Source organism: Conger conger, chromosome 10, assembly GCF_963514075.1.
Source record: "Conger conger chromosome 10, fConCon1.1, whole genome shotgun sequence".
NCBI classification, from domain to species: Eukaryota; Metazoa; Chordata; class Actinopteri; order Anguilliformes; family Congridae; genus Conger; species Conger conger.
The window spans coordinates 50,948,677-50,962,027 of NC_083769.1; the positions used below are offsets into that span (position 1 = coordinate 50,948,677).

General features: G+C 48.4%; 1 protein-coding gene across 1 annotated transcript in view; it reads left to right on the top strand.

Moving 5' to 3' along the window:
- Positions 1-4,878: 4,878 nt before the first annotated feature.
- LOC133139110 (dedicator of cytokinesis protein 3-like) overlaps positions 4,879-13,351 on the top strand; it is an 89,763-nt gene continuing 81,290 nt past the window's right edge. The window contains exon 1 of the mRNA XM_061258418.1: positions 4,879-5,097. Coding sequence (XP_061114402.1) covers positions 5,061-5,097 — 37 coding nt within the window. The 5' untranslated portion in view covers positions 4,879-5,060. The remainder of the gene's footprint in view (positions 5,098-13,351) is intronic.

Sequence of the window (13,351 nt, forward strand, 5' to 3'; positions counted from 1 at the left end):
GTTAAAGCCCAACCTCTCCCGTTTAACATGGGGAACACAATTGGGCCGCAACCTAAAACAAATTGTCACTAAACTGAAAAAGAAAAAAAATAGAACAATAATTAAAAAAGAATTGCTAACAAAACACCCCACAAAACACTTAACTATAGTTTTACTATATAAGCAATACAGCGGCCATTTATCATTGGAATGATGAATAATAATATATTTTCATTTCTCTTTAACCAAAGTGACTTATATTTGATTAGACAAGGCATGGGACAATCCCCCCTGGAGCAATGTGGGGTTAAGGGCCTTGCTCAAGGGCCCAACAGCTGAGTGGATCTTATTGTGACTACATTACCTTAGCCACTAGACTACAGGCTGCCCCAGTCATGTACCTTAGCCACTAGGCTACAGGCTGCCCCAGTCATGTACCTTAGCCACTAGGCTACAGGCTGCCCCAGTCATGTACCTTAGCCACTAGGCTACAGGCTGCCCCAGTCATGTACCTTAGCCACTAGGCTACAGGCTGCCCCAGTCATGTACCTTAGACACTAGACTAAAGGCTGTCCCACTAGAAGGCTCATATTGTGTGTGAGAGGGAAGATTATCGACTTAAAGCATGGACACTATGAAGTCATATTGTATATGGTTGTGTCTTATATCGGATGCTTTGAGTTTAAGTAACCTGGAGACTGTGTGGCATGTCACTGTAATTGTGTGCTTTGTTCTGCCATGTGGAATCGATGGTATAACATGAAGATGACAATGGCAATGGCAATGGCAATAATCATGATGCTCTTGAGTCGTAGTCTTGTTGTGTGTTTGTGTGTGTGTGAGTGTGTGTGTGTGTGAGAGAGAGAGTGTGTGTGTGTGTGTGTGTGTGTGAGAGAGTGTGTGTATGTGTGTGTGAGAGAGTGTGTGTGTGTGTGTGGGTGTGAGAGTGTGTGTGTGTGTGTGTGTGAGAGAGAGAGTGTGTGTGTGTGTGTGAGAGAGTGTGTGTGTGTGTGTGTGTGTGAGAGTGTGTGTGTGAGAGTGCGTGTGTGTGCGTGCGTGTGAGAGAGTGTGTGTGTGTGTGTGAGAGAGTGTGTGTGTGTGTGAGAGAGATTGGATAATCTAGTGGTCGTAGTGCCAGTTAGCTAGCGTCGCTCCGTCCCAGTTTGTGATGTTATGTTTCACCACATCCCAGTCTGCTCTCTCCCTCGAAGACACCCCCTGCGACGTGGGCCTCCATGGCGTCGGAACCCCTCCAACCTCAGCTACCCCCCGATGACCCCCTGTGAGGACTTTGCTGTCACAGGGGGACTATGGAACTGCCAGTCTGCCACTCGGAAGGCTGACTTCATCCCCGCATATGCCTCCCTCCAGTCCCTACAATTCCTTGCCCTAACTGAGACCTGGATCACACCTGACAACACTGCCACTCCCGCTGCCCTCTCATCCTCCTTCTCCTTCTCGCACACTCCCCGGCCTTCCGGCCGTGGCGGTGGTACTGGTCTTTTAATTTCCCCCTCATGGATATTCTCTCTTCTCCCCCTCTCTGACCTGTCCATATGCACTTTTGAATTCCATTCTGTTGCAGTATCCTACCCTACTAACCTTTTTATTGCAGTTATCTATCGTCCTCCAGGGCCCCTGGGAAGCTTCCTTGATGAGCTCCTTCCCTGAGGATGGCACCCCACTGATTCTCCTTGGAGACTTCAACATCCACCTAGAAGCCTCCCAGGCTGCTGCCTTCCTACCACTACTCCACTCCTTCGGCCTCTCCCTGCAACACTCTCCTCCAACCCACAAGGCGGGCAATGTCCTAGACCTTGTCTTTGTGAGGAACTGCTCATGCTCCGATTTCACAGTTACCCCTCTGCATACATTTGATCACCACTTCATCTCATTCTCCCTCCCTCTTCCTCCCCATCCTCCTCCCCCTCCTCCCACCCACACTTCCTCAGCCCGCCGTAACCTCCGCTCCCTCTCACCCTCTTCCTTTGGCACCACTGTCACCGCCTCACTCCCCCCTCTCGAATCCTTCTCCAAACTCCCCACTGACTCTGCATCCGCCACCCTCCTTTCTTCTCCCTCCTCCGCCTATGACTCTCTCTGTCCCCCTGTCTCAAAGCCGCCTCGCACATCCCCTCCCAGTCCTTGGATATCTGGCACCCTTCGTACCTCCAGGGCCAGCCTCCGTGCAGCGGAGAGGAAGTGGGGAAAATCCAGAGACCCTTCAGACCTCACAATTTACCAGTTTCTCCTGGCGGCATTCTCTTCTGCTGTCACTGCCACCAAAGCAAAATACTAACAAACAAATTCAGAACTCCGCTTCTAACCCCCGGAAACTGTTCTCTATTTTCTCCTCTCTCCACAACGCACCGCCTCCTCCACCTCAGTCCTCCTTCGCTGCTGATGACTTTGCTGATTTTTTCGATGAGATGGTCAGTCATCTGCAGATCCTTTATAACCACCACCCCCCTTACTGTGCCCTTCCCCCCTCTAGGCCCATCCCTTCCTTTTCCACTTTCTCCCCCCTTACAGACTCTTATGTTTCTCAACTCCTGCTCTCCCACCGCCCTACAACCTGTGCCCTTGACCCTATCCCCTCTTCTCTTCTCCAGACTATCACACCTGACATTCTCCCATTTGTCACCTCCCTTGTCAACTCCTCCCTGTCTTCCGGCTGTTTTCCAGCATCCTCCAAGAGGGCCCACTTCACTCCGCTGCTAAAAAAAGCCTACTCTGGATCCCTCCATCATCCAGAACTACTGCCAGGTATCTCTTCTTCCTTTTCTTTCTAAAACCATAGAACGAGCCGCTTCAACTCAACTTTCTTCTTTCTTTTCTAACAACAACCTCTCTTTACACTCACTCCCTTGGCCCTGTGATCACTGCACATGGGCTATCCTACCACTGCTATGCAGATGATACCCAACTCATCTCGTTCCCACCGTTCCCATCGTTTTTTTAAATAGGCCCTGGTCCTTATCTTTGTTGTACAGGTAGCAGTTGAAATTGTACTTCCCTCTAGGGTCTTTCAGCGCACTTATCCCTGGTTATGGGTATGCACTTTGTTGTACGTCGCTCTGGATAAGAGCGTCTGCCAAATCCCATTAATGTAATGTAATGTAATGCAACCCCCTGATAGAGCACCTTCCTAAACCCACAAGGCATGTAAGACTCGCGACTCGGATAGGGCTGTCGACCAATCAAATGAAAGATTTCAGTTCTATCTCAGTGCCTTTACATTTCACAAATAAATTTGCCAATTTATACCACAACAGTTTTACAGCAGCACTTTGAGTTAAAGTAGTGTACCTCAAGGCGATCACCGCAGAGACCCATGCCATTGAACATACAGGAAACTCTTCTGGTTTTCCCCACGCGCTGTAGTCAGCTCGTCACAGCGTTCTGCAAAGGGGGCATTGCAGTCGGCCTACGTATGCAGGTCAGTTTACCGAAACGTCATGAACGCACATTTGCAGCCTTTTTGTTTACGGCAAAAGCGTGTCTCGTATCAGCACGATGCTGTCAGGAGAACCTGCAGAACCTGCTGCAGGTTGCTGTGCCGTCACCATGGTTACCTCGTGTTCTAAGACGATTGTTTAGCTTTCCTCAGAAGTCGTGGTAGGCGTTTCTAGAAAATAAAATTGAAAAATAAAGAAAAAAAGATTTTCGAGTTGCCATAGAAACCACACCAAATTGACACTGCAGTGGTATTCGATAAACAGACGCATGGCATGTGCAAGCCGTTTTTTTACATTCCGATGTTTGTATGAAAACTTTTCATCAGATGTCCTCTTCGTGTATTGGTAGTCTGCACCAGAAAGATGTAGCCTAGGCTACCGATGTAGTATGTAACGTGAACTTCAGGAAAAGGGTGATGACGTTTATAAAGATGGCCAATCAGACAATCTGACCGCACGGCCCCCTCTCTGCCGCCCGCACGAGCCCGAGTATATTGCGCATATACAGTATTTGCTTAGCAGGTTCTGGAAATCTGTTTTCATATTTATTATTAATCTCCTGCGTCATGCGTGCAACACCCACCGCCTTCTCGTTGGAGTCCCTGTCATTTCGGCTCCACGCGAATCGTCCTGATTTGAGAATCACTGAACCGTGACGGAGCCTCAGCCAAGCGGAGCGCAAATCCCGCGCAGCGCGCGGCGTGGTCTCCGCGTAGCGGGGCCCTCTGGATCCTGATCTTTACGCACGCTTGGTCTGGATGGTCTGTCATTCCTACTGCGTTTTGAGCGCTTCTTCTTATTTTATTGCAATAGGCCTAATCTATTTCATCATCCAAAATTAGGCAATAATGAAAACAACAACAATAATAATTATTATAATAATTATAATAATTATTTAACCCCATGCAAACTGCATACCCGCATACTGGTCATAACTGCCACATTTATTATTCAAAGGAGAGTGAATTGCATAACTTTCAATCCCAAACTAAAGGCCTACATCACGGCGATGACGACACCGTGCCATGTGACAGCGCGCGGTGAATGTGGCGCAGCTGCGACGTCAACAGTTATTACATGAGAAGCTACCGTAGTCGCCGCTATTGTCAGGCATCAGGCTAACAGGCTTGGGCTAACGCATTTCCATCTTTCCCCCAAAGATGCGTTTAGACGGAGCGGATTTGTCGGAGCTGTAATCCGCCTTTAGGTTACGAGAGAAAGGGTTAATGAGCAGCGTGAGATATGAATAAATAACCGTTCCGGCGGTGGTGGCGATGCTGCCGCGCTGAGCGGAGAGGAGGGGGTGGGGGAGCGATTCCCGTACGCAGAGATTAGGCTACAGAAACACCGATCTGACCGCTTGTGAGCGTCGCAAGACGGCAAAAAGGCAACCACAGGGCTCCAGAGAAAATGTCTGAAACTGGATAATCAAGCTAACCTCATTTTGTTTTATACGATAGACCATATTTTGAGTTTCACGTTATTCATTTGTCATGACGTATGGGCTAGCTCAATATATATATATATACTGCAATGATCTGAGAGATATATTGAACTTTCACTGATATTTTTCCATGAACACGAATACATTTGGTTTGTATTCTTGGGGATTTTACCAAGATAATGTGGATACCGACGGAGGAAGAAAAAATTGGAGTTGGTAAGTAGATCATTGTGTGAATTATGTGAATTTACCTGCCGACAGCATATTCGCGTTTTCGCTCAGAATTTAAATACACAACATAAGACTCATAATTTACAAGCTTGAGCTATTTGTTTGTGTCGATTTCAGTTGTTTCTCAGTTGCTATAGCCTATGGAAAATACATATTCTGCGCTGTAGCTACCATTTTATGTATATTTTTGATCGTCTCTATTTTTGTACCATACCATTTTGTTATCTTCATATTTTGTTAACAAATTAGAAGGAGTTCTATCTCGACTGAAATAGGTAAAGGTAGAGCTAAAATAACATACCGAATTTTGTGTCTTGCCACAACAGTATGGTATTTGTGCAGGTTTGGCGTTTCGATACCATATTATTTATCACCGGGTTATATTGGGCCATTGTAACTTCATAAGCGAAGATGTGTGTATTTGGTTGGGTTTTTTGTAGAAGAAAAGCAAACGCCTTCAATGCGACATCTGTAGCATAAACGTTAGGCGTTAAAATCTGATCTATGTGTTGAATAAAGTAAACAGACTCTTGATGTGGAAGCAGCTTCAGAAGGAAACGCAGTTCATTATGACGGCCGGGAGGGGGCGGCAGAAACGGCGCCTCAAACAGGTGCAATGCTCTAAGAGGGAGAGTATTAATAGCTGCTTCAGAGCAGGTCACAATGCGATGGCTTTCTTCTGAAAGCTTGCGATTGTGAGATTACCGGCTTCTTGTTAAGATTTTTTTTCTGATGGGCCCGAACTCCTAATTAGTACTGTGAGCGGCTGAGAGCATGCCAGTAGAACTGGGCCTCTCGTGTGTGGTGGGTCCTGGTTGGTGATGTCCTGACTGTCACTCTTACCTTGGTGTGGGTATACTCAAGTGTTTGTGGATGTATGTTCATAGTATAGTCGTGTGTATGGTGGTATACTCGAATGTGTGGTGGTGTGGACTTCCTTTTATCTCACCTCTTACTGAGTTTAAAGAAGCCTAATCCTGCGGCCTTTAGAGATCGCCAATGGCCTCAGCCAGAGCTGTGTTAGAGCTGTGTTAGGGTTAGAGCTGTGTTAGAGCTGTGTTAGTGTTAGAGCTGTGTTAGAGCTGTGTTAGTGTTAGAGCTGTGTTAGAGCTGTGTTAGTGTTAGAGCTGTGTTAGTGTTAGAGCTGTGTTAGAGCTGTGTTAGTGTTAGAGCTGTGTTAGAGCTGTGTTAGTGTTAGAGCTGTGTTAGAGCTGTGTTAGTGTTAGAGCTGTGTTAGAGCTGTGTTAGTGTTAGAGCTGTGTTAGAGCTGTGTTAGTGTTAGAGCTGTGTTAGAGCTGTGTTAGTGTTAGAGCTGTGTTAGAGCTGTGTTAGTGTTAGAGTTGTGTTATTGTTAGAGCTGTGTTAGAGCTGTGTTAGTGTTAGAGCTGTGTTATTGTTAGAGCCGTGTTAGTGTTGGAGCTGTGTTAGAGCTATGTTAGAGCTCTGTTATTGTTAGAGCTGTGTTAGAGCTATGTTAGAGCTCTGTTATTGTTAGAGCTGTGTTAGAGCTGTGTTAGTGTTAGGGCTGTGTTAGAGCTGTGTTAGGGTTAGAGCTGTGTTAGAGCAGAGCTGTGTTAGGGTTAGAGCTGTGTTAGAGCAGAGCTGTGTTAGGGTTAGAGCTGTGTTAGAGCAGACCTGTTTTAGTGTTAGAGCTGTGTTTGAGCAGAGCTGTGTTATTGTTAGAGCTGTGTTAGAGCTGTGTTAGTGTTAGAGCTGTGTTAGAGCTGTGTTAGTGTTAGAGCTGTGTTAGAGCTGTGTTAGAGCTGTGTTAGTGTTAGAGCTGTGTTGGAGCTGTGTTAAGGCTGTGTTAGAGCCGTGTTAGGGTTAGAGCTGTGTCAGGGCTGTGTTAGAGCTGTGTTAGTGTTAGAGCTGTGTTAGGGCTGTGTTAGAGCTGTGTTAGGGCTGTGTTCGTGTTAGAGCTGTGTTAGAGCTGTGTTAGTGTTAGAGCTGGGTTAGAGTTGTGTTAGGGCTGTGTTAGAGCTGTGTTAGTGTTAGAGCTGTATTAGAGCTGTGTGAGAGCTGTGTTAGAGCTGTGTTAGGGCTGTGTTAGAGCTGTGTTAGGGCTGTGTTCGTGTTAGCTGTGTTAGAGCTGTGTTAGTGTTAGAGCTGTGTTAGTGTTAGAGCTGTGTTGGAGCTGTGTTAAGGCTGTGTCACAGGGACATCACTACAGCACCGTACTGAGACGAGTGGCAGGAGGGGTTCTGTTCTTGTCCCTTCCAGATTTCATCTGATTGTGTGGGTGTGTGGGCCTTGCATTTTTAAACTCCATTTAAAATGATTTGGAGCCAAATGGCCTGTAGTGTTTCTGCATAAAACTGCACAAAGCTGTACGGTACATGTGTACTGGTTGTACAGGTGCTGTTGCCATAGCTGCACACCTGTCTGTACCTGTGTGACTGGCAGGATGTATAATATTTTTGTGTAAACATTTGTTATGATAATATCTCTGAGATTAATAACTTGGTTCTCAGTTGTATAAGTCTCTCTGCATGAGCTGGTCTCTGAATGAGGGCGTATGGTATTCTATGGCCCCTTGTATGCTGGCCTATGTGTTAGCTGAGAGATGATTTAATACACAGATAAACAAAAAGGCTCCCTATGGTGGAGCGTTAGCAGCCTGATTCTGTGTGAGTGTATGCATTAGCGGGTGTGTGCATTAGCAGGCTGGTTCAGTGTGTGTGTATGCATTAGCAGGCTGGTTCAGTGTGTGTGCATTAGCAGGGTGGTTCAGTGTGTGTGCATAAGCAGGCTGGTTCAGTGTGTGTGTATTAGCAGGCTGGTTCAGTGTGTGTGTATTAGCAGGCTGGTTCAGCATGAGTGTGTGTATTATCAGGTTGTGCTGAAAGAGCTGGGTTGGGAAGTTAGCTCAGGGAAAGGAAACTGTCACTCCACCCCTCTCTGTAAAAGCCATGAACTCTCAATAACTGCACTGGTCACAATCTCTCTCACCCTTTCTTCAACTGTCTCTCTCTCTCTCATCCCTCTCCCTCCCTCTCTCATCCCTCTCCCTCCCTCTCTCTCTCTCTCCCTCTCCCTCTCTCTCATCCCTCTCCCTCCCTCTCTCTCTCTCTCCCTCTCCCTCTCTCTCATCCCTCTCCCTCTCTCTCTCTCTCTCTCATCCCTCTCTCTCTCTCTCATCCCTCTCCCTCCCTCTCTCTCTCTCTCTCTCCCTCTCCCTCTCTCTCACCCCTCTCCCTCTCTCTCTCTCTCTCTCCCTCTCCCTCTCTCTCACCCCTCTCCCTCTCTCTCTCTCTCTCTCTCTCTCTCCCTCTCCCTCTCTCTCACCCCTCTCCCTCTCTCCCTCTCTCTCTCTCCCTCTCCTCCCTCTCCTCCCTCCCCCCCCCTCTCTCTCTCTCTCTCTCTCTCCCTCTCTCTCCCTCTCTCTCTCTCATCCCTCTCTCTCTCTCTCCCTCTCCTCCCCCTCTCTCTCTCTCTCTCTCTCTCCCTCTCTCTCTCTCCCTCCCTCTGCAGCATAGGGCACCCCGTAGGGCTCTCTCAGTGCTCCAGTGCACAGCTGACTGACTCCCTCACGGCGTGTCCTCTCCCCTGTGACGCTGTTCGCAGCCTGATAGCAGCGGTCGCTGTGCACTGTAGCTACAGCAGTGATTAGTGTAGTAATTCAGCTTTTGGGACTGTCCACTGCTGGGCGGTGAATGGTTCTTTCTACAGACACTCGTCTAATAAACTCCCATAAACATTTATTTAGACTGACTGTATGGAATATATGCCGTGTAGCTGCCCTGAATGTAAATATAATGAGTGAATATACTGTAGTGTGTGTGTGATGGACATGATGTGAAATGTGGGCGGCAGCCTTGAACACACAGTCCCACAGCATAGTCATCCTGCCCTGATTATCCCTGCTCACAGCCTCACTCTAACAGAGGCTAAACCTGATTATCCCTGCTCACAGCCTCACTCTAACAGAGGCTAAACCTGATTATCACTGCTCACATCCTCACTCTAACAGAGGCTAAACCTGATTATCACTGCTCACAGCCTCACTCTAACAGAGGCTAAACCTGATTATCACTGCTCACAGCCTCACTCTAACAGAGGCTAAACCTGATTATCACTGCTCACAGCCTCACTCTAACAGGCTAAACCTGATTATCCCTGCTCACAGCCTCACTCTAACAGAGGCTAAACCTGATTATCCCTGCGCACAGCCTCACTCTAACAGAGGCTAAACCTGATTATCACTGCTCACAGCCTCACTCTAACAGAGGCTAAACCTGATTATCACTGCTCACAGCCTCACTCTAACAGAGGCTAAACCTGATTATCCCTGCTCACAGCCTCACTCTAACAGAGGCTAAACCTGATTATCACTGCTCACAGCCTCACTCTAACAGAGGCTAAACCTGATTATCACTGCGCACATCCTCACTCTAACAGAGGCTAAACCTGATTATCCCTGCGCACAGCCTCACTCTAACAGAGGCTAAACCTGATTATCACTGCTCACAGCCTCACTCTAACAGAGGCTAAACCTGATTATCCCTGCTCACAGCCTCACTCTAACAGAGGCTAAACCTGATTATCACTGCTCACAGCCTCACTCTAACAGAGGCTAAACCTGATTATCACTGCTCACAGCCTCACTCTAAGAGGCAACAAGCCCAACAGCTGTTCCACAGGGTCCAGGGCTGTCCATGGTCCCGATTGGCTGCAGGGCTGTCCATGGTGCTGATTGGCTGAAGGGCTGTCCATGGTGCTGATTGGCTGAAGGGCTGTCCATGGTGCTGATTGGCTGCAGGCCAATTTCTGTTGTACCTCTTTTTGAATGTATCTGTATGGCCTTGACCTCTGACCTATATAGTTGGGAAATATGTGCCCCAATCAAGGTTCATGCTTGTCTCAATTGGACATATAGCTCTCAAGTTATTAGCAAAAATGTGTTTCCAAGATGGCTGCCCTACCGGATGGAAAGTAGGTCAAGGTCACAAAACCAATACATATTAGTAGTAATAATAATGATAATGATTATTATTATTATTTTGGTCCTTATTAACAATTCTACAGAATTAATGCACATAGAAATAATGAATAACATGAAACTTTAGCTTATTACGCCCTTTTTACACATTCACACATTCAACCCTTTCACTGCACACACACACACTCACACACACACTCACACACACACACACACACACACACACACACTCACACACACACTCACACACACACACACACACACACACACACTCACTCACTCACACACACTCACACACACACACACACACACTCACTCACTCACACACACTCACACACACACACACACACACTCACTCACTCACTCACACTCACACACACACTCACACACGCACACACACACACACACACACAGACACTCACACTCACACAGTCACACACACTCACACACACACACAGACACTCACACTCACACACTCACACACACTCACACACACACACTCACACACACACACAGACACTCACACACACTCACACACACTCACACACACACACACACACACACACAGACACTCACACACACACACTCACACTCACACACACACTCACACACGCACACACACACACACACACACACACACACAGACACTCACACTCACACACTCACACACACTCACACACACACATTCACATATTCAACCCTTTCACTGCCAGGTTTACTCTATATAAAAACAAAACATAGTAGAAAAAAAAACAAAAGTTAAAAACGTTTCATACACAATAATAATCATACCTCAGTTTTATATCTGTTTAAAACCTTATTTTTTGTGTAAAAAGTGTACTACACACTTTATATTCCTTGTCAGAAATATTCCACAAGTTAACCCCTTAAACACCACAAAATGAACTGGCCAGAAAAAAGAAAATAACAGAAAATGAAATTGACAGTGTCTTTAGTGGGTGGACATGGAGTCTGATGACGCATACAGTTCTCCGGGAAATCAGTGTAGAAAGAATCCCCACAACGGGTCTAACGGGGAGGCTAATCAGGCAGACTACACAATGACATCATGGCAATACTGTTCTGTATAAAAAACGTGACGTTTGAAACAGTCCTCACTGCCTGCAGATCCCAGACTATTCCACAGCCTTGGAGCTCCTACGGATGCTAAATCTAGATGGAGCTTCGTATGTTGCTGAAGTTGCTGATCTGTCAAAAGAAACATTTCCTTTATTTTCCATAATCTCTTTAAGGATGTTCTGACACAGGTAAAATGGCTGAGCTCAGGGCTGTCTGTGAGCAGAGAGCTCAGCGCTGTCTGTGAGCAGAGGGGTGAGTTTTGTCTGTGAGCAGAGGGGTGAGTGTTGTCTGTGAGCAGAGGGGTGAGTGTTGTCTGTGAGCAGAGGGGTGAGCTCTGTCTGTGAGCAGAGGGGTGAGTGTTGTCTGTGAGCAGAGGGGTGAGCTCTGTCTGTGAGCAGAGGGGTGAGTGTTGTCTGTGAGCAGAGGGGTGAGCTCTGTCTGTGAGCAGAGGGGTGAGTGTTGTCTGTGAGCAGAGGGGTGAGTGTTGTCTGTGAGCAGAGGGGTGAGCTCTGTCTGTGAGCAGAGGGGTGAGCTCTGTCTGTGAGCAGAGGGGTGAGTGTTGTCTGTGAGCAGAGGGGTGAGTGTTGTCTGTGAGCAGAGGGGTGAGTGTTGTCTGTGAGCAGAGGGGTGAGTGCTGTCTGTGAGCAGAGGGGTGAGCTCTGTCTGTGAGCAGAGGGGTGAGCTCTGTCTGTGAGCAGAGGGGTGAGTGTTGTCTGTGAGCAGAGGGGTGAGTGTTGTCTGTGAGCAGAGGGGTGAGCTCTGTCTGTGAGCAGAGGGGTGAGTGTTGTCTGTGAGCAGAGGGGTGAGTGTTGTCTGTGAGCAGAGGGGTGAGCTCTGTCTGTGAGCAGAGGGGTGAGTGTTGTCTGTGAGCAGAGGAGTGAGCTCTGTCTGTGAGCAGAGGGGTGAGTGTTGTCTGTGAGCAGAGGGGTGAGTGTTGTCTGTGAGCAGAGGGGTGAGCTCTGTCTGTGAGCAGAGGGGTGAGGGCAGCACTGATCACTGGGATTTCTTTAGCGGAGAATTCACCGTCTCCCCTCTCTCCCGGCCGATGGGCCGTGTGTTTCCCTCTATGGGGCTCTGTCTCCCAGGAAGACTGCGGTGGTTTGCTCGGAATGTTAAAGAGGCTCCGCGTCTCCTCCGGATGTCACTGCCGCGATGGCGGTATGGTCTTGATCAGGAGCCGGACAGCACACTGAAGGGGTGACAGGCCTCCAGGGGGTGTGACATCTGTGAGACTGCATCTCTCTCCGTCTGTGAGACTGTCTCTCTCCGTCTGTGAGACTGTCTCTCTCCGTCTGTGAGACTGTCTCTCTCCGTCTGTGAGACTGTCTCTCTCCGTCTGTGAGACTGCGTCTCTCTCCGTCTGTGAGACTGCGTCTCCCTCCGTCTGTGAGACTGCGTCTCTCTCCGTCTGTGAGACTGCGTCTCTCTCCATCTGTGAGACTGCGTCTCTCTCCGTCTGTAAGACTGCGTCTCTCCGTCTGTGAGACTGCGTCTCTCTCCGTCTGTGAGACTGCGTCTCTCTCCGTCTGTGAGACTGTCTCTCTCCGTCTGTGAGACTGCGTCTCTCTCCGTCTGTGAGACTGTCTCTCTCCGTCTGTGAGACTGCGTCTCTCTCCGTCTGTGAGACTGCGTCTCTCTCCGTCTGTGAGACTGCGTCTCTCTCCGTCTGTGAGACTGTCTCTCTCCGTCTGTGAGACTGTCTCTCTCCGTCTGTGAGACTGTCTCTCTCCGTCTGTGAGACTGCGTCTCTCTCCGTCTGTGAGACTGCGTCTCCCTCCGTCTGTGAGACTGCGTCTCTCTCCGTCTGTGAGACTGCGTCTCTCTCCATCTGTGAGACTGCGTCTCTCTCCGTCTGTAAGACTGCGTCTCTCCGTCTGTGAGACTGCGTCTCTCTCCGTCTGTGAGACTGCGTCTCTCTCCGTCTGTGAGACTGTCTCTCTCCGTCTGTGAGACTGTCTCTCTCCGTCTGTGAGACTGCGTCTCTCTCCGTCTGTGAGACTGTCTCTCTCCGTCTGTGAGACTGCGTCTCTCTCCGTCTGTGAGACTGCGTCTCTCTCCGTCTGTGAGACTGCGTCTCTCTCCGTCTGTGAGACTGTCTCTCTCCGTCTGTGAGACTGCGTCTCTCTCCGTCTGTGAGACTGCGTCTCTCTCCGTCTGTGAGACTGTCTCTCTCCGTCTGTGAGACTGTCTCTCTCCGTCTGTGAGACTGCGTCTCTCTCC